This window comes from Castor canadensis, chromosome 5 (genome assembly GCF_047511655.1).
Source record: "Castor canadensis chromosome 5, mCasCan1.hap1v2, whole genome shotgun sequence".
NCBI classification, from domain to species: Eukaryota; Metazoa; Chordata; class Mammalia; order Rodentia; family Castoridae; genus Castor; species Castor canadensis.
This window is the reverse complement of record NC_133390.1, coordinates 61846491-61871660: the sequence shown is the minus strand read 5'-3', so window position 1 is coordinate 61871660 and position 25170 is coordinate 61846491. Positions and strand designations below refer to the sequence as shown.

The 25170-nt window shown below is 37.2% G+C and overlaps 1 protein-coding gene across 2 annotated transcripts in view; it reads left to right on the top strand.

Moving 5' to 3' along the window:
• The window catches only part of Cfap44 (cilia and flagella associated protein 44), a 135278-nt gene that overhangs the window by 105033 nt on the left and 5075 nt on the right, over positions 1-25170 (top strand). For both annotated transcript variants that reach the window (XM_074073144.1, XM_074073143.1), the window contains exons 29-34: positions 2516-2626; positions 4050-4180; positions 5207-5323; positions 12537-12738; positions 22903-23063; positions 23903-24037. In XM_074073144.1, the coding sequence (XP_073929245.1) occupies positions 2516-2626; positions 4050-4180; positions 5207-5323; positions 12537-12738; positions 22903-23063; positions 23903-24037 (857 nt within the window). The remainder of the gene's footprint in view (positions 1-2515; positions 2627-4049; positions 4181-5206; positions 5324-12536; positions 12739-22902; positions 23064-23902; positions 24038-25170) is intronic.

Here is a 25170-nt window from a genome sequence, read left to right as displayed (position 1 = left end):
ACTATAAATCCCCCCTGTATAATAAATATATTCTAATACAAGTAATAAAATTTTTTTTAAATGACAGTAATTTGGAAGGAATGAAGAGCCTTTCCTAACATTAAGTAAATTAAACTACTTCAATATTATTCATCTAAAAAATAAAATTGGGTGGTCCAACATCCAGAGCATATAAATTTATAATCATTGCATTTCTTGCTGAATTATTTCCCTGATCAATATATTGTAACCTTCTTGGTCTTTTCTAATTGATTTTGTCTTAAAATCTATTTTGTCAGATATAAGTGTAGATTGCTTTACTCAGATATAGTGTGCTTGCTTTCAGTCTCCATTTGTTCAGAATGTCATTTTCCATTGTTCATTATTAGACTCTGTATGTCTTTGCACATGCGGCAAGTTTCTTGTAGGCAGTATGTTGTTGAGTCTTATTTTTTTAGACTATTCAGTCAGTCAGTCTGTATCTTTTAATTGGAGAATAAAGACCATTAACATTCAGAGTTATTATTGAAAAGTATACATTTGTTCTTGTCATTTTGTTGATTCTGGTTGTTTTTGATAGTCTGTTCATTTCATTCTTCCTCATTCATCTTTGAAGTTTGATGGTTTACTGTACTGATAGTTTATTTCCTATTTCTCATGAGCTCTTCTAGTAGTATTTATCCTTTCACAAACTCTTATATTGATGATTATCTTTCTTCTTATTCTAGGTGTATGATTTCCTTAAGCTAATGTAGTAGTCATGACTTTCCTTAGTCCTATCACCTCTTGGTTGCCTTCTTTCATTAATTTGGGGATTTTCTGATTTTTTGTTATGATGAGTGACTTTTGATTGAAGCCTAGTTTCATACTATGAATATTTATATCTCACTTAAATCTTTTTTGTGACTTGGCTTTCTCCAGTACTGCTCTGATAAAGCAGGGGTGATGCCTCCTTCTTATTGCTGATGGAGGGAAAAGTAGACATTTCCCACTCAGCCTTCATTTTCACCTAAGAGGGGGGTACCTCATTATTATTGTTGTGTGTGGGTATGAATTCTAGTTTCACCTGAAGTCTCTATTGACAGTGTGGTGGGGATGGCCTTGGTATCCATGGGTAATGAATGGTGAAAGTCCTGACTCTCCACTAGTGATCTTCTGACAGCAGCCCTGAAGAGTACCTTGTTGCTGCTAGATGGAGAAATCCGGGCTATCCATATTGTTTTTACAGACATCTTGATGTTGGTATTAGTGGGAAGGTGGTTACTAACTAGCAGGGATAAATGTCCCACTTCCTTCTTGAACTTCTGGTGGTTGTGTTGGGGGCCTCATTATAGCTCTGTGAGAGTGGATATTTAGGCTCTTAACTTGGCTTTTCTTGGAGGTGAGACCATAATTTTTCTGTAGTGTTTGGTTAGAGTAAGTGGATAATATCTGAAAGTTTTATCTTGCTAGGAGGCCCCTTTCCTGGTTCTTTGGCTAGAAATTAGGCTTCTCTTGGACCTCTTATATCTTCATCTATTGATATATCTAGGTTGTCAACTTATTCATCTGTATATCTGAGATCTATGAGGCAAAAAGAAGACCCAAGAAATTCAGCACAATGTTGTTTTTCTGGTTATGTTGTGCATAATTGGTTTGGTTTCTTCTCTCCACTTTTCAGTCTTCTTAATTTTTTTTTAATACATAATGTTTAGCTGTTTTTAGTGGAGGAAATAGGTCTATCTTCTCTTCAGAAAGCAGTCTATATAAATAATTTTAAAATTAATTTTTAACCTTTTCTGATTCATTTTATATGGTGGTACAGATTATTTAAAGTAAGAGTGATCTTAAATTTGAGAAATCTAGAAAGCATGAGGTCCATCTCTTTTCTCTAATTTGAAGTTCCATAAAATAAGAATTACAAATTGGTGGTGTGTGGTTCATAGATGTCCCCAAGGTATTCCAAAAGAAAACAGGGAAAGGTGGAGTAGAGCGGTCTACAACATATTATCCCAAACCCTTGGGAACAGATGTGTATTTTATAAAAATATTGTATATGACATTACAATTAAAAATTACTCATGCCCCATTGTTAAAGAACTATATGGCAGACTTTTTTCTGAGAACTACTACAATGGGACTTTGTAGTAGGTGGGAAGATTGAGCTCAACTCTAAATACTATAAGGACAAGTGGAGATTTATAGTAGGACAGAAAATTATTAACAAGTAGGGTAATTCTTTGCCAAACTGTCCTCATGGAATTTTGCTGAAGATAGGCCAGAGTGATAATATATTGATGGTGGGGATATGAGGATATGAGGAATTTGATCAGTTATGAAGGATATATGATTTTCTTGCTATAACTGGACTAAATGGGCTAAAGAGAATATGTGGTCTCTGTGACCTTAACCATTTTAAACTCTTCTAAAAATATTCTAAAAATTTCCTATTTTATGTCTTTGTTACTTTCCTTGTGACTGACTCATTGAAAAATACTTTGAAAAACTAGTATTTTAATATAGGAACCTTGCTAACAAAGTCCTTCTGTCTCCTTAGATGAAGATGAGGAGAGTGAAGAATCAAGTGAAGATGAGTCCAGCTTAGAGAGTGATGAGGATGAATCTGGATCTGAAGATGAGGTTTTTGATGATTCTATCTGCCCAACAAGTAAGTTGAATTGCACCATGTCTTTATGTCTGAGTGTACATGTGAATTGATGATACTGAGAAGGCCTTTTTTGGTTTCTCAATTCTCTGAAAATAAAGTTTAAGGAAAGGGTCATTTAAAATGTATGAAGTGGAGTCTAATAACACTTTCGGGGACTCTCTAGGTGATTTATTATCTATTTCTATGGGCAGCCTTTTATGAATAGCAATTTAACCTTCAGACAACTGACAGTTGATTCAGTTACTATAAATTATGTAGCAAATTTCATTTTATAGAAAAAACACTAGATCTTAACTTTTATAGATTTTTTTAAATAATATTTTACTTTTTTGACAAACCTACTCAAATTCTTATAATTCAAATCTGTTTTGTAAGGGCAGTTTGTGCCAGTCACCTGGAAATAGTTGGCCATTTATATTTACTGTTTTCTCTACAGCAGCTAGATCAACATTTTTACAGTCTTGATAAGTGAATAGTTCAATAGAAAAAAACAATTTTCTTTAGTCTATAATTTGATTTTCTAAATATTGAAAATAAAATTTGAAAGTTAATTTCAAATAAAATTAAAATCTTGATTTAGTTTTGAAAACAAGGGTCTTGTTGAGATTTTATTGTGAGTGAACAAAGAGCACAAAATCCTTATAATGCAGCTCAGTACTTTACAGCAGGATTTAAATAATTTGAATTACATCACATAGTCAGTAGCATAGAACTAGGCCTAGAACTAATATTCCTAAATTCCATTTTATTATTATTTTTTACAGTGCTGGGGATAGAATTCAAAGCTTTGCACATGCTAGGCAAGCACTCTACTACTGAGCTATATCACTAGTCCTTGGTTTTTTGAGACAGGGTCTTTCTGTGTAGCTCAGGCTGACCTTGAACTCATGATCCTCCTGCCTCCACCTCCCCAGTTTGGGAATAACAGGATGTGCCATCATGACTGATTCCATTTTAGTATTCTACTTTTACATTTTTAATATATTACTTGGTGCCTAAATGTGACTCTTAGTGTAAATATAGAGCAAACAATAGACAGATAATGCACTTGAGGCCCATTGTGTCACACACCAGTTATGTCACCTCTCTTAGACTTGGAGTCTTCACCTATAGAAAAAGGACAATAATGTTACCTTGTGGGGTCTAACCTTGAGTCTGATAATTATATAAAAGACCTAGCACAAAGCTTGTCTTAGAGTTCTGCGTAAACCATAAATACTTGTATGATAATCAGCACTATTATGACTATTAATACTATTAACTATTTCTACCTGAAACAGTGGAGCCATAGGTGTTAGTGAAAGCTTGCTAGCATGGATATATGAATAGACATTATTAATTCTGAAGATCCAAGGTCTATACTTCTAATACTACCATAGTCCCTAACAAATGTGGCTGCTTTTTATTTCAACTCTCTTTTCAGATTGTGATGTGGGTCTTTTTGAATTGGCCATTCAACTTCGAGAGAAAAGGCTGGACATTGAGGAGGCCTTAGTAGAAGAAAAGAAAGTTGTTGATAACCTCAAAAAGGAATATGATACATTGTCCAAGAAAGTATGGTGATCTGCCTTCTTCTTTGTCCTCTCCCAGCATGCATTGTCACTTGATGATAATGACATTGTTAGAATTTCTCAGAGAAGAAACATGTCAAATGTCATGAACAGTACTTTTCTCCTTAAGCACAGTTTTGGCAGGGGCCATTGCTCTTTTAATGATTGGATTTTCTTTATCTCAATCATTTGTCTCCAAACTGTTTTGGTTATACAGTTCTCTCAGGTAAAGATTATAGTATATACCCACAATAAATGTGTATGTATTTATAAATTATAATCAGGAAATATTAATTTAGGATATTTTGTTCCTTATGAAACAGTCACAAGAATGAGATAAAAATAAATAGAAATAGGAACTCTGCTATTTTCTTTCTGTATTTCAGCAGATCATTTTATTGGTCCTCTACAGTGCATTCCATGTTAGAGATTGCTAACTAAACTTCTGGTATAATATTGCTTTCTACTTTTTCTGTTCACTTTCTCTCTTAAGTAGTCTTGTCTAGAACAACATCACTTAGTTCATATTCAGAAATATTTTTTGATAGATTGCGTCTCCTCCTGTAAATAGGAAATATCTGGAAAAGTTTCATGTTTTTTGGGAAATGAAGAACATGTGAAGAACATGCTTTAGAAATACTGTAGCTAAGAGTTTCATTGCTTCCAAGTACTTTCTCCTTTAATTTCTTGAGGTCATTATGACCAAACAAGATTCCCACCACTCTGACAAACATATTTCATGCTTTTCATGCAGAAAACAAAAGGGAGATGGCAACATGCCTTCTGACTTGTTATTCATGAAAACTATACAACTCTGGGGTCATAGGAATGATGGAAAAGGTGATGTGGATCCTATCATGGCAGGAAGAAAATAATAACACATTCCTGAGCTGCAGAATGGATTCATGCCCTTAATCACAGACCAAGTACATCCTGCTCACGCTGTACTTCCTCCCAACATGCCTTCATTTCCCCTCCTTTTGTTCATTAAGTCTGTCAACACCTCTCACATGGGGCTTTCCTTCTACAGGTAAAAGCTGTGGCAACAAATCTGAATGCAGCAGAGGAGGCCCTTGAGGCTTATCAGCGGGAGAAGCAGCAGCGGCTGAATGAACTGCTGGTGGTAATTCCACTCAAGCTCCACCAGGTGATGAAGCCAAAGGGCGGCCCCACCCCAGCTGAGCAGAAGTGTCATTACAGCTATGCTTTTCCAAAGAAAGACTCATGAGTCACCAGTGAGGAGAATCATGATCCTTAGCTGAGGGTTCTACCTGTAGGATGGCACCCATTATCAGATCGTTACTTAAGTGTAGCACCAAAACATGTGGCCCATTGTCATTTTACAAGTTTGATCATGTCAGGTATGGAGAACAGGCTTAAGAATGAGATGTTGGGTCTTATCCACAGGTCACTTTCCACACAATCTTTAATTAGCCATGAACTAATGAACTGAAGAATTATCTTCACTTAATCTCATTTAGTGAGGAAGGTCAGGACAAAAGGAAAATATTTTCTTTTTTCTCTCTCTTTGTTCATTTCCACTGTCTACCTGAATTGCAACTTACATTAAATTGTGGGAATACTCATCAGTGAGAAGAAAAAAGGCTCATCATATCCTCTTTTGTCAGGTTAAGAGAAGTTGCATTTGGGGAAAGGGAGAACTGACCAAGATTAGCTTTAAATATATTTTGTGTAACCTGACCCAAACAGGATGAACTCTGGAAAGCAGTTGACTAACATGCCATACTTGAAATGTTGGTTCCAACATTATGCAGTATATATTAGGCACAATCTTTGTGGGAAGATTTACTGTCCCCAAGAGATAAAATGTTGCTTCCTATCATTTTTTTGTTTGTTTAATTAATTACATTTTAATTTTTTCCATTTATTCATATGTGCATACATTGTTTGAGCCATTTCTCCCCCCTCCCTCCCCGCCCCCCACTTCCAGGCAGAATCTGTTCTGCCCTTATCGCCAGTTTTGTTGAAGAGAAAGTATAAGCAATAGTAAGAAACACAAAGCATTTTTGCTAGTTGAGATAAGGACAGCTATACAGGGAGATTCCTAGCATTGCTTCCATGCACAAATGTGTTACATCCCAAGTTAATTCATCTCTAACTGACCTTTTCGCTAGTTCCTGATCCCCTTCTCGTATTGACCTCTGCCGCTTTAAGGTTTCTTTATTAGTTCCTCTGCAGTGGGGACATCAAATACGATCATGTTTTGGGTTTCTTACTTATCCCCATACCTCCAGGGTGTGCTCTCCCCTTATTGTGTGGCCCAAGTTCGATCACATTGCTGTATTTGCCCTAGATCTAAAGTCCACATATGAGGGAGAACATATGAGTTTTGGTTTTCTGAGCCTGGCTAACCTCACCCAGAATGATGTTTTCTAGTTCCATCCATTTACTTGCAAATGGTAAGATTTCATTCTTCTTCATGGCTGAGTAAAATTCCATTGTGTATAAATACCACATTTTCTTAATCCATTCGTCAGTACTGGGGCATCTTGGCTGTTTCTATAACTTGGCTATCGTGAATAGCACTGCAATACACATGGGTGTGCAAGTGCCTCTCTCCGGAGTAACCTGTGTTGCTTTCCTTTGAGTATATCCCTAGGAGTGGGATTGCTGGATCATATGGCAGATCTATGTTTAGATTTTTAAGAAGTCTCCAAATTATTTTCCAGAGTGGTTGCACTAGTTTGCATTCCCACCAGCAGTGTATGAGGGTTCCTTTTTCCCCACATCCTTGCCAACACCTGTTTTTAGTGGTGTTTTTAATATGAGTATTCTAACAGGGGTGAGGTGGAATCTTAGTGTGGTTTTGATTTGCATTTCCTTTATGGCTAGAGATGGTGAGTATTTTTTCATGTGTTTTTTGGCCATTTGAATTTCTTCTTTTGAAAATGTTCTGTTTAGTTCACGTGCCCATTTCTTTATTGGTTCATTAATTCTGGGAGAGTTTAGTTTTTTGAGTTCCCTATATATCCTGGTTATAAGTCCTTTGTCTGATGTATAGCTGGCAAATATTTTCTCCCACTCTGTGTGTGGTCTCTTCAGTTTAGAGACCATTTCTTTTATTGTGCAGAAGCTTTTTAGTTTAATGAAGTCCCATTTGTCCATACTTTCTCTTAGTTGCTGAGCTACTGGGATTCTATTGAGGAAGTCCTTGCCTATACCTATTACTTCCAGGGTGTTTCTTGCTCTTTCCTGTAACAACTTCAGAGTTTCAGGTCTGATGTTAAGGTCCTTGATCCATTTTGAGCTGATACTAGTACAGGGTGATAAATGTGGATCTAGTTTCAGCTTTCTACAGGCAGATAACCACATTTCCCAGACACATTTGTTGAAGAGGCTGTCTTCTCCATCGTATGTTTTTGGCACCTTTGTCAAAAATAAGGTGGCCATAGCTGTGTGGATTCATATCCAGGTCCTCAATTCTGTTCTCTTCATGTCTGTTTTTGTGCCAGTACCATGCGTTTTTATTGCTATTGCTTTGTAATATAGTTTGAAGTTGGGTATTGTGATACCTCCAGCATTGCTCTTTTTGGTGAGTATTGCCTTGGCTATTTGTGGTATCTTGTGTTTCCAAATGAATTTTAGGGTAGATTTTTAAATCTCTGTGATGAATGTCATTGGGATTTTGATGGGAATTGCATTAAATATGTAGATTACTTTTGGTAGTATAGCCATTTTTACTATGTTGATTCTACCAATCCATGAGCATGGGAGATCCCTCCACCTTCTGTTATCTTCCTCGATCTCTTTCTTCAGGGGTTTGTAGTTCTCCTTGTAGAGGTCATTCACATCCTTTGTTAAGTTTACTCCTAGGTATTTGATTTTTTTTTGAGGCTGTTGTAAATGGAATTATTGCCACATATTCTTTCTCACTTTGTTCATTATTGGTGTATAGAAAAGCTAATGATTTTTGTAAGTTGATTTTGTATCCTGCCACCTTGCTGAAGCTGTTTATGGTATCTAGGAGTTTTTGAGTAGAGATTTTTGGGTCTTTAAGATATAGGATCATGTTGTCTGGAAATAAGGATATTTTGACAGTTTCTTTGCTTATTTGTATTCGTTTTATTTCTTCTTCTTGCTTAATTGCTCTGGCTAGGAATTCCAGGACCATGTTGAATAGGAGTGGGGATAGTGGGCACTCTTGTCTCATTCCTGATATTAGGGGAAATGGTTTCAGTTTTTCACCATTAAGTATGATATGGGCTGTGGGTTTGTCATATATAGCCTTTATAATGTTGAGGTACTTTCCTTCTATTCCTAGTTTTCTTAGAGGTTTTCTCATGAAGTGGTGTTGAATCTTGTTGAAGGCATTTTCTGCATCTATTGAGATGATTAAGTGGTTTTTGTCTTTGCTTATGTTAGTGTGCTGTATTACATTTATAGATTTGCGTATGTTGAACCACCCCGGCATCCCTTGGATGAAGCCAACTTGGTTGTGGTGAATGATGTTTCTGATGTGTTGTTGGTTTCGGTTTGCCATTATTTTATTGAGGATTTTTGTATTGATGTTCATTAAGGAGATTGGCCTATAGTTCTCCTTTGGAGGTGTCTTTGTCTGGTTTTGGGATGAGTTTAATACTGGATTCATAGAATGAGTTAGGCAGTGTTCCTTCCTTTCTATTTCGTGGAAAAGTTTAAGGAGAGTTAGTATTAGTTCTTCTTTAAATATCTGATAGAATTCAGCTGAATCCTTCAGGTCCTGGACTTTTCTTTTTTGGTAGAAATCTTTTCGTTTCTTAAGATTTTCAATTTTATTAGAATATAGGTTTTCAAAGTAGTCTCTGATGATTTCCTGGATTTCTGAGGTGTTTGTTGTTATCTCCCCTTTTGCATTTCTGATTTTACTGATTTGAGTTTTTTCTCTCCTCATTTTAGTCAAGTTTGCCAGGGGTCTGTCAATCTTATTTATTTTTTCAAAGAACCAACTTTTTGTTTTGTTCAGTTTTTGTATTTTTTTTTGTTTCTATTTCACTGATTTCATCCCTTATTTTTATTATTTCTCTCCTTCTGCTTGTTTGGGATTTGCTTGTTCTAGTTTTTCTAGGATTTTGAGATGTAGCATTAGGTCATTGATTTGAGATATTTCTGTCCTTTTAAAATATGCACTCATGGCTATAAACTTTTCTCTCAGGACTGCCTTTGCTGTGTCCCATAGGTTCTGGTAGGTTTTGTTTTCATTTTTATTAACTTTCAGGAAACTTTTAATTTCATCATTGATCACCCATAGTGATCATTGAGCACTGTGTTGTTCAGCTTCCAACTCTTTGAATTTTTTTTACTATTTTGTTGTTGAGTTCTAGTTTTAATGCATTGTGATTAGATAGAATGCATGGTATTATTTCTATTTTCTTATATTTGCTGAGGTTTGCTTTGTACCCTAAGATATGATCGATATTGGAGAAGTTTCCATGGGCTGCTGAGAAAAATGTATATTGTACAGAAGTGGATGAAATATTCTATAGACATCAGCTATGTCCATTTGCTCTATGGTGTGATTTAGATATAGGATTTCTTAATTGATTTTTTGTTTGGATGACCTATCTATTGGTGACAGGGGGGTATTAATGTCTCCCACTACCACTGTGTTGGAGTTTATAAATGTTTTTAGGTTCTTCAGAGTATGTTTGATGAAATTGGGTGCATTGATGTTGGGTGGCTATAGGTTGATAATTGTTATTACCTTTTGCTATATTTCCCCTTTTATTAGTATGAAATGTCCTTCTTTATCTCGTTTGATCAATGTAAGTTTGAAGTCTACTTTGTCTGAGATAAGTATTGCTGCTTCTGCCTGTTTTCAGGGCCCATTGGCTTGGTAAATCTTCTCCCAGCCTCTCACCCTAAACCAGTGCTTGTTTCTGTTGATGAGATGGGTCTCCTGTAAACAGTAGATTGTTGGATCTTTCTTTTTAATACAGTTTGCCAAACAGTGTCTTTAATGGGTGAATTAAGTCCATTAACATTCAGTGTTAGTATTGATAGGTGTGTGGTGATTCCTGTCATTTAGTTGTTTTTGTTGTTTAAGGGTTTGATTGTGTGCATCTAAATCAATGTTACTCTCTACTTTCTTGCCTTTTGTTCTCCTGTGGTTGTTACTGCCTGTCCTTTCTTGGTTTTGTATGCTCTCATTTTCTGTATGCAGGATTCTTTTAAGAATCTTTTGTAGTAGTGGCTTGGTGGTCATATATTGTTTTTCTTCTGCTTTCATTGCTCCATCTATTTTGAATGATAGTTTTGCTGGGTAGAACATCCTAGAGTTGAAGTTATTTTCATTCAGTTCCCAGACTACCTCACTCCATATTCTCCTTGCTTTTAATGTTTCTGTTGAAAAATCTGCTGTGATTTTGATGGGTTTACCTTTGTATGTTATTTGTTTTTTCTCTCTTACAGCTTTAAATATTCTTTCTCTATTCTCTGTGCTAGTTGTTTTAATGATAATATGTCATGGGGTATTTCTATTTTGGTCAAGTCTGTTTGGTGTCCTGAAGGCTTCCTGTACCTGAATGGGCATAACTTTCTCTAGGTTTGGGAAATTTTCTGTTATTATTTTGTTGAATATATTACAAATTTCTTTTGCTTGCACCTCTTCTTTTTCTTTAATACCCATGATTCTCAGGCTTGGTCTTTTGATGGAGTTGGTGAGTTCTTACATATTCCTTTCACAGGTTTTGAGTTCTTTGAGTAACATTTCTTCAGTTTTTCTTTTAATTTCCATTTCATCTTCAAGTTCTGAGATTCTGTCTTCTGCTTTTCTAGTCTGCTGGAGTGGCTTTCCATTGTGTTTTGTATTTCTGTTTCATTTTTTTTTCTGAGGTTTTCCATACCATGGGTCACTTCAATATTGTCAATTTTCATCCTTAATTCATTTATCTCTTTATTTATGGTGTTCTCTGTTTCAATTTGGTATTTATTTATGGCTCCTATGAGTTCACTTATTTGTTTTTGTGTCTTCTCATATTCTTTATTTTTATTGTCTTGGAATTTCTTGAGTGCCTCCTGTACATTTTCTTGACCTTGTCTAGTAATATCTCCATGAAATTCTCAGTGATTTCTTGCAGGATTTCTTCTTTCAGAGTGCTCTTGTGGGCTTTGTTGGGTTCCTTGGGATAGTCTGTCTTTGGTTTGTTGGGGGTCTGGAACTGGATATCCATTTTCTTCATTTTCCGCTGAATCCTGTACGAATTTATTTTTGGGGGAGAATGGTTTCCATACCTTTTTCTTCTTCCCATTAATTCACTTGGTGCTGTTTCTGTCCCTGTTCTGTGTGTAATTTAGTATTAGCTAACTTACAATAGTAAAAGTAATGAGACCAAGAAAGAAAGAGAAGAAAATGAAAGAAAAGAAAAAACAAGAGATAACTGAAGAAATCAACAGGGAGAGATGGTGTACTAACCAACAGTGAACAAGAGAAGCACTTAGGAGAAAAAGAAAAAAGGAAAACAGAAAAAAAGAAAAAAATTTTCAGATTCAGGAGCAATGTTTGTTCAGTCTTAGTAGTCCTGGTGTTGCTCCTTCAGCATCCAGTCCTGGTGTTGGTATTTAAGCAGTAGCTCTGTCATTGTCTCGCCAGGTGGTTGGGTCAGGAGACAGCTTTGTGAACCAATCTCTGCCTGATTTCAGGCAGTGGCTCATCACCCGCCTACTGCCAGCTGTCTCTTGTTGCAGATTTTGTTCACTGAAAGTTTGTGTGCAGAGCAGCTCCTTGCCCTCCCCCCTTCTCCCATGTGCTCAAGCCACCCCACCCTCTTTGCTGCGTGTCCTTTACAGTTCCTTATTTATTATTCAGAATTTTTTTTTTTGCGGGGCAGGAGTCAGTCTGTCCAGGGAGCTCTGCTGGTTTGTCCCAGAGGTGGCTGTGGGAGTAACAGGTGCTGCTTATTTGCTCATCTGTTGGTCTGCATCTCCCAAGAAGGTTTGGAGCTGGTGTCTGGCGGCATTGGAGCCCTCATCATTTCTCAATGTAACGTGGCATGGAGAAGCTTTGTGCAGGCTGGGGGTTCGAGGTGTCGGAGTTTTCCTTCTTCTTGGTGTTTTTTTTCTGCCAAGTATGGCTCTAGTGTCTCAGCAAGATTTTTTATTTAAGGAGTTCATGTTGTCTGCTTCCACCCACTAGTCGCCATCTTGGATCTCTGACCACAAGTCTTTTTTGTTGCTTCCTATCTAATGAAAACTTTCTGTTTACTTGGTCACTGTTACTCAAGGGTGGGGAAGAGAAGCCCAAAGGCAAGGAGCTAAAGGAGGAACAGAGTAAGAAGCATTCCCTTTGTGCTTCCTACTACCTTACCTTTAGTTTGAATTTTTGCCTATTTTGTTTTTTATTTCAATTTGTGTTATTTTTGTAGATAGAGTATGTGGCACTTGGGGAAATACCTAATGATCTTTCTGGGACTTTGGTCTTCTCTAATCACTCCTTGGAACGTCTGCAAAAACGAATCATAGAGCTCCAGGAAGAAAATACCAAGCAGCAAAAACTTAACAAAGAATGCCGAGAGAGACGTAAAATGCTCATCCGAGAAAAGAGAGAGATGGCAAAAACCATACAGAGTGAGTACCTCAGCCCATGGGTCATCTAGTAGTACTTATTGGCACATGAGGGAACTAGCGAGCAAATGTCTCCAACTTGGAAATCACAGAATCAGAACCACTGAGAGGCAACATTTTCCTACTTACCAGCTCTCCTATACTAGGAAGCAAATCACTGTCATCTGGGCACAGGTGGCTCACACCTGTAATCCTAGCTACTCAGGAGGCAGAGATCAGGAGGATCATGGTTCAAAGCCTGCATAGGCAAGTAGTTCTCAAGACCCTATTTCAAAAATGCCCAACATGAAAATGGACTGGTGGAGTCGCTCAAGTGGTAGAGTTGCCTGCCTGGCAAGTGTAAGCCCCTGAGTTCAAACCCCAGTACCACCACCAAAAAAAAAAAAAAATTAGTGTCCTATTTTATTTTATTAACTTTTATTTTTTTACTTTTATTTTATTCATATGTGCATACAATGTTTGGGGCATTACTCCTCCCTTCCCCCCGCCCCTCCCTAACCCCCCCACCCGCTCCCTCCCTTACCCCCCTTACCCCTCACTATCTGGCAGAAACTATTTTGCCCTTATCTCTAATTTTGTTGAAGAGAGAGTATAAGCAATAATAGGAAGAAACAAGGGTTTCTGCTAGTTGAGATAAGGATAGCTATACAGGGAGTTGACTCGCATTGATTTCCTGTGCATGTGTGTTATCTTCTAAGTTAATTCTTCTTGATCTAACCTTTTCTCTAGTTTCTAGTCCCCTTCTCTATTTGGCCTCAGTTGCTTTAAAGTATCTGCTTTAGTTTCTCTGAGTTGAGGGCAACAAGTGCTGTCCAGTTTTTTAGGTGTCTTACCTATCCTCATACCTCCCTTGTGTGCTCTCACTTTTATCATGTGCTCAAAGTCCAATCACCTTGTTGTATTTGCCCTTGACCTAATGCCCACATATGAAGGAGAACATACGATTTTTGATCTTTTGGGCCAGGCTAACCTCACTCAGAATGATGTTCTCCAATTCCATTCATTTACCAGCAAATGATAACATTTCGTTCTTCTTCATGGCAGCATAAAATTCCATTGTGTATAGATACCACATTTTATTAATCCATTTGTCAGTAGTGGGGCATCTTGGCTGTTTCCATAACTTGGCTATAGTGAATAGTGCTGCAACAAACATGGGTGTGCAGGTGCCTCTGGAGTAACCTGTGCCACATTCTTTTGGGTATATTCCCAAGGGTAGTGTTGCTGGATCATATGGTAGATCAATGTTTAGATTTTTAAGTAGCCTCCACATTTTTTTCCAGAGTGGTTGTACTAGTTTACATTCCCACCAGCAGTGTAGGAGGGTTCCTTTTCCCCCGAATCCTCGCCAACACCTGTTGTTAGTGGTGTTGCTAATGATGGCTATTTTAACAGGTATGAGGTGGAATCTTAGTGTGGTTTTAATTTGCGTTTCCTTTATTGCTAGAGATGGTGAGCATTTTTTCATGTGTTTTTTGGCCATTTGAATTTCTTCATTTGAGAAAGTTCTGTTTAGTTCACTTGCCCATTTCTTTATTGGTTCATTAATTTGGGAAGAGTTTAGTTTTTTAAATTCCCTTTATATTCTGGTTATCAGTCCTTTGTCTGATGTGTAGCTGGTAAATACTTTCTACCACTCTGTGGGTGGTCTCTTCAGTTTAGAGACCATTTCTTTTGTTAAGCAGAAGCTTTTAAGTTTTATGAAGTCCCATTTATCTATGCTGTCTCTTAGTTGCTGTGCTGCTGGGGTTCCATTGAGAAAGTTCTTGCCTATACCTACTAATTCCAGAGTACTTCCTACTCTTTCCTGTACCAACTTAGAGTTTGGGGTCTGATATTAAGATCCTTGATCCATTTTGAGTTAATATTGGTATAGGGTGATATACATGGATCTAGTTTCAGTTTTTTGCAGACTGCTAACCAGTTTTCTCAGCAGTTTTTGTTGAAGAGGCTGTCTTTTAACCATTGTATATTTTTAGTGACTTTGTCAAAGACAAGTTGGTTGTGGTTATGTGGCTTCATATCTGTGTCCTCTATTCTGTTCCACTGGTCTTCATGTCTGTTTTTGTGCCAGTACCATGCTGTTTTTATTGTTATTGCTTTGTAATATAGTTTGAAGTCGGGTATCGTGATACCTCCTGCATTGTTCTTTTGACTGAGTATTGCCTTGGCTGTTCGTGGCCTCTTGTGTTTCCGTATAAATTTAATAGTAGATTTTTCAATCTCTTTAATGAATGTCATTGGAATTTTGATGGGAATTTCATTAAACATGTAGATTACTTTGGGGAGTATCGACATTTTTACTATGTTGATTCTACCAATCCATGAGCATGGGAGATCTCTCCACCTTCTGTTGTCTTCCTCAGTCTCTTTCTTCAGAAGTTTATAGTTTTCCTCGTAGAGGTCGTTCACATCCTTTGTTAAGTTTACACATAGATATTTGATTTTTTTGAGGCTATTGTAAATGGAATTCTTTTCATATATTCTTTCTCAGTTTGTTCATTATTAGTGTATTGAAATGCTAATGATTTTTCTATGTTGATTTTATCTCTTGCTACCTTGCTATAGCTATTGATGGTGTCTAGAAGCTTTTGAGTAGAGTTTTTTGGGTCTTTAAGGTATAGGATCATATCATCTGCAAATAGGGATATTTTGACAGTTTCTTTACCTATTTGTATTCCTTTGATTCCTTCTTCTTGCCTAATTGCTCTGACTAGGAATTCCAGTACTATGTTGAATAGGAGTGGAGAGAGTGGGCATCCTTGTCTAGTTCCTGATTTTGGAGGGAATGGTTTCAGTTTTTCTCCATTAAGTATAATGCTGACTGTAGGTTTGTCATATATAGCTTTTATAATGTTGAGGTACTTTCCTTCTATTCCTAGTTTTCTTAGAGCTTTTATCATGAAATGGTGTTGGATCTTATCGAAGGCTTTTTCTGCATCTATTGAGATGATCAAGTGGTTTTTGTCTTTGCTTCTGTTAATGTGGTTTATTACGTTTATTGATTTTCGTATGTTGAACCACCCCTGCATCCCTGGGATGAAGCCTACTTGGTCATAGTGAATAATCCTTTTGGTGTGTTGTTGAATTTGGTTTGCCATTATTTTATTGAGGATTTTTGCATCAACGTTCATTAAAGAGATTGGCCTATAGTTCTCCTTTTTGGAGGTGTCTTTGCCTGGTTTTTAGATAAGTGTAATACTGGCTTCATAAAATATGTTAGGCAGTTTTCCTTCCTTTCTATTTCGTGGAACAGTTTAAGGAGGGTTGTATCAGTTCTTCTTGAAAGGTCTGATAGAATTCAGCAGAGAATCCATCAGGTCCTGGACTTTTCTTTTTGGGGAGACTCTTGATTGCGGCTTCAATTTCATTTTGTGTCATAGATCTATTCAGGTGATTAATATCCTCTTGGTTCAGTTTTGGATGATGATATGTATCTAGAAATCTGTCCATTTCTTGTTTATTTTTTCAAAGAACCAACTTTGTTTCATTAATTCTTTGTATGGTATTTTTGGTTTCTATTTCATTGATTTCAGCTCTTATTTTTATTATTTCTCTCCTTCTATTTCTTTTGGGATTTGCTTGTTCTTGTTTTTCTAGGAGCTTGAGATGTATCATTAGGTCATTGATTTGGGATCTTTCAGTCTTTTTAATATATGCACTTATGGCTATAAACTTTCCTCTCAGGACTGCCTTAGCTGTGTCCCATAGGTTCCAGTAGGTTGTGTTTTCATTTTCATTGACTGCCAGGAACTTTTTAATTTCCTATTTTATTTCATCAATGACCAATTGATCATTAAGCTATGAGTTATTCAGTTTCCATCTGTTTGCATGTTTTTGTCTTTATTTTTGTTGTTGAGTTCTAGTTTTATTGCATTGTGATCAGATAGAATGCATGGCATAATTTCTACATTCTTACATTTTCTGAGACTTGCTTTGTGCCCTAGGATATGATGTATTTTGGAGAAGGTTCCATGGGCTTCTGAGAAGAATGTATATTGTGTAGAAGTTGGATGAAATGTTCTGTAAACATCAACTAGGTGCATTTCATCTATGGTATATTTTAGATCTAGGATTTCTTTATTGATTTTTTTGTTTGGATGACCTATCTGTTGATGATAATGGGTTGTTAAAGTCTCCCACAACCACTGTGTTGGAGTTAATATATGCTTTTAGGTCCATCAGAGTATGCTTGATGAAATTGGGTACGTTGACTTTGGGTACATATAAGTTGATAATTGTTATTTCCTTTTGATCTCTTTCCCCTTTTATTAGTATGGAATGTCCTTCTTTATTTCGTTTGATCAGTGTAGGTTTGACGTCTACTTTGTCAGAGATAAGTATTGCTACTCCTTCCTGTTTTCAGGGGCCATTGGCTTGGTAAATCTTCTTCCAGCCTTTCATCCTAAGCCTATGCTTATTTCTGTCAGTGAGATGGGTCTCCTGTAAGCAACAAGTTGTTGGATCTTCCTTTTTAATCCAGTTTGTCAAATGGTGCCTTTTGATGGGGGAATTAAGTCCATTAACATTAAATGTTAGTACTGATAGGTATGTGGTGATTCCTGTCATTTAGTTGTCTTAGTTGTTTGAAGGTTTGATTGTGTGTACCTAGATCTAGGTTACTCTCTACTTGCTTGATTTTTCTTTTCCTGTAGTTTGGTGCTGCCTGCCCTTTCATGGTTATGTTGGGTTTCACTTTCTGTGAGCAGAATCCCTTGAAGAATCTTTTGTAGTGGTGGCTTTGTGGTCACATATTGTTTTAGTTTCTGCTTATCATGGAAGACTTTTATTGCTCCATCCATTTTGAATGATAGTTTTGCTGGGTAGTGTATCCTAGGGTGAAGTTATTTTGATTCAGTGCCTGGATGATCTCACCCCAAGTTCTTCTTGCTTTTAATGTTTCAGTTGAGAAGTCTGCTGTGATTTTGATGGGTTTACCTTTGTATGTTATTTGTTTTTTCTCTCTTACACGCTCCCATATTTTTTCTCAGGTCTGTGTACTTTCTTTAATGATAAGATGCCATGGGGTGTTCTATTTTGGTCTGATCTGTTTGGTGTTCTGGAGGCCTCTTGTATCTGTATGGGAATAGATTTCTCTAGATTTGGGAAATTTCCTGTAATTATTTTGTTGAATATATTATGCATTCCTTTTGTTTGCACCTCTTCTTCTTCAATGCCCATGATTCTCAGGTTTGGTCTTTTGATGGAGTCAGTGAGTTCTTGCATTTTCATTTCACAGGTCTTGGCTTGTTTAACTAATAGTTCTTCGGTTTTTCCTTTAATTACCATTTCATCTTCGAGTTCTGAGATTCTGTCTTCTGTTGGTTCTATTCTGCTGGATTGGCCTTCCATTTTGTTTTGCAATTCTGTTTCATTCTTTTTTCTGAGGTTTTCCATATCCTGAGTTGTTTCCTCTTTAATGTTGTCTACTTTCACCCTGAGTTCATTTATCTCTTTATTAATTGTGTTCTTTGTTTCACTTTGGTGTTTATACAGTGCTTCTATGGTTTCTTTTATTTCTTCTTGTGCTTTCTCAAATTCTCTTTTTTTATTGTCTTGGAATTTCTTGAGTGTCTCCTGTACATTTTGGTTGATCATATCCAGTATCATCTCTATAAAATTCTCATTGATTCCCTGTAGGATTTCTTCTTTTACATTATTCTTGTGGGCTTCATTGGGTTCTTTGGCATAGTTTATCTTCATTTTGTTGGAGTCTGCATCTGAGTATCTGTTTTCTTCATTTCCCTCTGGTTCCTGTACTGATTTTTTGCTGTGGGGAAACTGGTTTCCCTGTTTTTTCTGTCTTCCCATCATTGCCTTTGGTGTTGTTATTGTCCCTGTACTGTGTGTGCTTAGGTATTTTCTAACTTGTAACAATAACAATGGTGATATTTAGAATGGAAGGGTGAGAGGAGAGGGAAAGCAAAGAAGGTAAAGAAAAAGGGAAACACAAATAAACAAGTAAGAAAAACAAAACAAAGAAAAAAGTTTCAAAGATATAAACAGGGAGAGATAGTGTACTAAACAACAGTAAGCTAAACAGGCATTAGAGAGACAGAGAGGATTGAAAAATAAAATACAATTTAAAAAAATCTCCAAGTTTAAATGCAATAAAGTTTCAGACTTAATAATTTTGGTGTTAGTCCCTCAGCCTCCAATCCTGGAGATGGTGTCCCAGATGTAGTTCTGTTGTTGTCTCATCAAAGGGGAAAAAAACCAAAACAAATAAACAAACAAAAAAAAACCACAAAGTGTCCCAAGTTCAAATGCAATACAGTTTCAGTAAGTTTTTCAGCATGCAGGTGTAGTTTGGTTGTTGTCTCACCAAAGGAAGAGGGGGGACAAAAAAGTCTGGAGACAGTTTTGTGAATGTCTATCTGAGACTGTGGCTCACCTGCCTGCTGCTGTCATCCAGCTGTTGCTGGAGGCTTTATTTATGCAGATCTCAGGAGTGAGCTTAACACTCACCTAGCCTCACAGGACTTGATTATTTAGAGTTCTCCTGGGCGTGACCACCACTGTTATAAGCACACTGGGGAAGGTGACAGTACACCCACTTTCTCAGGCCAGTGTGTTTATTTACAGTTCACGTGGGAAGTGGGCCCTCCCCCCTGTCCTGTGGAGTTTTCCTCCCACCGCCACTTTTACAAGCTTTCCTGATTCTGGTTGCTGGGTGGGTGCCGCTGCTCCTGCCTTCTCCAACTGGCTTGTTTATTTACAGTTCCATGAGGGATTGCCCCTCCTCCCCTCTTCGGCACTCAGGGCACCTGCCCTCTTTGCTACATGTCTTTTTTGTTGTTGTTGTTTATTATTCAGTTCCTCTTTTTTCCCTGGGTGGGGGTCAGTCTGTCCAGGGGGCTATGCTGATCTGGCCCAGGGTTGTCTGTAGGAGTACCACATGCTTCTTAGCTCATCTGGTGGTCTGCGTCTTCCCAAGCCATCTGGGAGCTGGCGTCTGGCGGCAGCGTGGGAGCCCTACTGGTTTCTCTGTTTAACGTGAAGTGGGCTGGAGGTGTGGAGGAGTCAAAGTTTTGCCTCTTCTCAGTGGTTTTTCCTGTAAGGTGTATCTCCAGTGTATCTCCAAGATTTTACTTTAGGAAGCATGCTTTCTGCTTCCTCCCTCTATTCGCCATCTTGGAATCCTCTAGTGTCCTATTTTAAAAGGAGTTATCCTTTATTATAGAATCTCTCTTTGTGTATGGTAAAATATAGAATGATATCATAATCCACATACCCACTATTGTGCTGAAGAAGTCACAATGCTGCTCCTTCCCAGGGTTAACCACCAGGTACATACGTATACATATGGATGTATTCTCACATGATAGTACAACTACCTCGTAAGCATCTAACTGATAATGTTCGTATTTTGTAGTTCACTTTATTAAGCCAATTTTTGTGTTATTCATATTGCTATAGGTAATTATTCACTTTAACTGCTACTACAATATTACACTGTATGAATTGAGAAAGATTTGCTCCTTCAGTCTCCTTTTGATGGATATTTAGGTATTTCTAACTTTTCATTGTTCCAGGCAATGTTACAGTAAGCCTCCTTGTACACATCTCCTTGTGTGTTCCTGTGAGGTGAATCCCCAGTGCTGGGGTCTCTGGATTATAGGGGCATTGGTTACCCCAAAGCTACTGAACTACTTTATCCTCCCTCCTGGAAGGTGTGAGAATTACCTAGACTCCATATTGTTATCAGCACTCAATACTGTCAGGCTCCAATATTTTTACCAGCTTGATGGATATTAAATGACATTTCATTGTGGTTTTTATTCACATTTCCTTGGTTGCTGGTGAGGTTAAACATCTTTACAAACTTTTATTTACCACTTATATGTGCCATTTTGTAACTTACTGGTCATATTCTTTGCACATTTTTCACTCCTGTTTTTATTTATTTTCATATTGATTTTAGGGAATTCTTAATAAACACACTTTGAATCTTTTCTAGTTTGTGGTATGACTTTTTACTTGAAAGTAAGAAGACATTTTATATCTTAAATCTTTAAAATTCTTAATATGATAAATTTCATCTATTTCTTTATGGTATATGTATATTATGTGTGTCTTTTTAAAGAAATCTCCTCTTAATTTTAAGATCATAAAGATATGTTTTGATCCAACGATACCACTCCTGGATATATATCCAATGGAAATAAAATAAGCATGTCAAAGAGATATCTGAACAGCCATGTTTATTGCAGCATTATTCAGAATAATGCTATGTGTCCATCAACGGATAAATGGGTAAAGCAAATGTTGTATATACACCCAGTGGAATATTATTTTGTCTTAAGAAAGATGGAAATCCTATCATTTGGGACAACATGGATCAACCTAGAAGATATTAAGTAAAATAAGGCAGGCACATAAAGGCAAATATCACATGTTCTCACTAATATGTGGAATGTAAAAAAGTTGAACTCTCCTGAAGGAGTATTCACTCCTATAATACCAGGGCTTGGGAGGTTGAGGCAAGAAGATTGTGAGTTTAAGGCCAGGCTGGGCAACATAGTGAATTCTGGTTCAGCTGGGTCTTCATAGTAAGATCCTGTCTCAAAAAACCCAGAATTTTTTAAAAAGCTGAACTCCTAGAAACAGAAAGTAGAATTTGGTGGTTAGCAGGGTCTGTGTAGGGTCAGAGTTTGGGGAGATATTGGTTCAATGGTACAAAATTTCAGTGAGTCAGGGGAGTAGATTTAGGAGTGCTATTGTATACCATGGTGACCATAGTAAATAGCAATGTATTATATTCCTTAAAATTGCTAAGAGTAGATTGTAAGTGCTCTGACCCCCAAAAAAGTGTGATGTAATTCATATAATCAGCTCAATTTGGCCATTCCACAATGTATACATATTTCAAAATAATATGTACATGATAAATATACTCAATTTTTAGATACATATTTTGCTATACTTTCTTCCTTTAGAAAAGCCACTCACATTGTGCTTTTAATCTACTTGGAATTGAGGTATGTGTGTAACATTCATAGTGTAAAGATAATTATCTTTTAAAATACTTTTTATATTTAGTATATGGAACATATGTGTAAATTATCACCTATTATAGCAAAATGAACATTGTGGGTCTACCAACCTATTTACTTATTTATGGTGGCACTGGGGCTTCAACTCAAGGCTTTGCGCTCGCTAGGCAGGCACTCTACCACTTGAGCCACTCCACCAGCCCTTTTTGTGTTGGGTTTTTTGAGTAGTGTCTCTCAAACTATTTTCCTGGCTGGCTTTGAACTGCAAATCTCCTGATCTCTACCTCTTTAAGTAGCTAAGTTTATAGGCATGAGCTTGTGGCACCCAGCCAGTCAATTTAATAATAGTAATTTTACCAGTTTTGTAGCACCTGCCTATGGGAGGTGCATTCTCCATATGTCCCAGAGATAACCACTATTTCCAATTTTGTGTTTAGTGTTCCCTTTCTTTAAAAATATAGTTTTTACACACTTATATGTGTCCCTAACTAGCATGTTGCTTTAGAGCTTTATAAAAATATTATGCTACATGTAGCCTTTGAAGCATATTCTTTAACTTAATATTGTATTTCTTGGCAGTACTAGGGGTTAAACTCATAGCCTAGATTGTACTTGCTACGCCAGCCCTGTACCATTTGAGCCACTCCACCAGCCCTAATATTATATTTCTAATATTAGATCTGGATTGGAGTAACAAGGAGAGGTATGGGAAAGGAGGTGGGAGAGATAACAGAGCAAGGCAAGGCAGGCCATGTGTACTTGTGAACAATCATAAGGACTTTAATTTTTACTTAGAGTAAGATAGAAATGTCTGTAAAGCACCTGCTTTATTAGTGCTAGATGCTGTAGAGATCAATGGTTTTAAGAAATGGCTAAGTTAATAATCTAGTTGGAGCCCGCTAGCAATCTGAGGAGGGGCAGATCAGAGTACATAAGTTACTTGGGAAAAAGGAGTACATTTTGTGCAGGGTTTTGAAGATGAAAAGACTATACACAAATGAGCATTTTTGTTAGGGAAACAACAGGAGAAAAGCCATAGAGGAAAAACCAACTGTACATAAAAAGTATTTTACCATCTTGCAAAAGCTGTTCCTTAGAATTTTATGGTTATTGGTGTTGTGCCTTAAATAACAAGGGGAGGCAGCCTGTTGTGATGGCTGTCTTCTTTTAGAAATGGAAGAGACAGTTCGCCAACTAATGATCAGCAAGTTTGGACGGGTGATAAATCTAGAAGCCCTGCAGACGCTTTCGGTGAATACAACACTTGAAGAACTGAAGATTAGAAAACTGCGAAAGGAGCTGTTGAATGCAAAGGAAATAAAGATGTGGGAGGTGAGGAGGGGACCGATGGTCTTCTTTGGTTGAATCTGGGTGGTGGTGAGAAATCCTAGAGTCTTACGTGGTTTCTGTGACATGTCTTCCTCAATTTCCTGTCTTAGCTCATTAACAGACAGTGAAGGAAGAAAGTTTCCTACTGCTATCTTGTTCAGTGGCCCTATCTCATCTTTGCTGTTCCAAGATTTCCAATTACACTTTGGAAAAGTGTATTATTTAGATGTTCATGACAATGGAACTAGTCTCTATATCCAGAAAATGTTGGAGATAATATGTGCAACCTAAAATAATTTGTTGTAGCAATTCAAGAACAAAAGAAAACTATTATGCAGATTTATTGCCATTCAAGCCACCTGCTTTGAGGCCAAGAGCACTAAATGGCACTTCATAGCTTAAATTATCATCCTTCCTTTTAAGTAATGAGCATATGTATACATACCAATTTCATTCCTCAACCATGAAGCAATTTCCATCCATATCTTATGTTTATCTACTCTTATCCTTGAATATACCTACATTCTTCTTATCTTTAATCAAACCACACTCAATGCAGTTTCTTCTGGTTCCATTTTCATATTGGCTTCTGGTTATATTTTCACATATGCATATTGCTCCATTTGGCTGATGGGATTTCTTTTTAATTTTTAATTGTGTGCGTGTGTGTGTGTCTGTGTGTGTGTGTGTGTGTTTCTGGGCATTGAGCCCAGGGCAAGTACTCTACTACTGAGCTACATCTCCAGCCCTTGTCTGATGACTTTGATCCAGTCTGTTCACTCATTTTTCTCTATTTTCTATCCTATTCGCTCAATGTATTTCACATCTTCCTGCCCGGGTAGGAAAAGATTGCTCATGTGCGATGGGAACTAATGATGAAGACAAAAGAACACACCAAAAAGCTTCAGCAGATGAATGACTTATGCATTGAAAAGAAGAAACTTGATTCCCGATTGAATACACTCCAGAACCAGCAGGTATGCTCCTTTCCTTCAGCCTTTTCTCCGAATTGGAGAAGCTCTATAAAGGTAGAAAATTACAAAAATGCAAAGCACTTGCAAATAAACAGGCCTTCACACTGAACCAATTCCAAGCCACCAGTGGTCCAGAGGATACTGAGTCAGTAGTAACCACACTAGAGTGGGCCTCCTGAGAGACTAGCCTTATCAACTGACTCTTGGTAGCCCTGACCTCATATCAGTACTCATCCCTAGGGTCTGCCTTGGTCCTGGAGAGGTAAGGTTTTTTAGGTATAAATAATGACACCGGTATACTCCCTGAATTTGGTGTCAAAAACATCTGTTTCTAGTATCTTCTTATTTGTTGATCCAAAGTGGGCATCTTGAGTTATGGTTATCTTACAAGTTACCTTGTTAAAATGCTTGCTAGCTTTTGGTGGGTTCAGCTTGCTGCTATATAATATATACTGAGCCTAACAGTACTTCATGCATAGCATGGAGTGGATAATAATTACTTAATATGTTACTTAATAACTTACTTAATAAATGCTTACCCAATTCAAACCTTGCCTTCTAGGAACCTGACATGTACCGTGTATTCTAAACTACATGTTATGCACTTACAACAGTATCTGCAAAAATGCCAGTCATTTTTCTTGCTTAATATTTTCTTTGAGCACCCTGGAAATAGTCTAAGCCAGGTGTTCTCAAAGTGTGGTCCTGTGAGAAACAGCATCTGCATCACCTGGGAACTTGTTTGAAATGCAGGTTGTTGGCCCTTCCTCAGAGCTACTGAATTAGAAGTTCTAGAGGTCAGGCCAGCACTATGCATTACAGAGTTTCCAGGTGATTCTGCTGCATTCTGGAGTTTAGGAATCACTGGCCTGAGGAAAAGTTCCAAAGTAAGAAAGATTTATTCCACAGAGAATGAGTTTTACCACTATGAGATTAGCTATGAAAGGAAGACTAGAATTTGAACTTCAAGGGCTCTTTATCCACTAAAGAATTTTTGTTGGAAGTATCAAAGCAGTGTTTGAGAAAGTTAATGCCTAAACAAAATCTTCATGGACTAAGCAGTGTGTAAATGTTGGTTGACTTTTGATGTGCTTTGGTAAGTCCAGATCAGTTGAGTGGAAATGACTAGTATATGG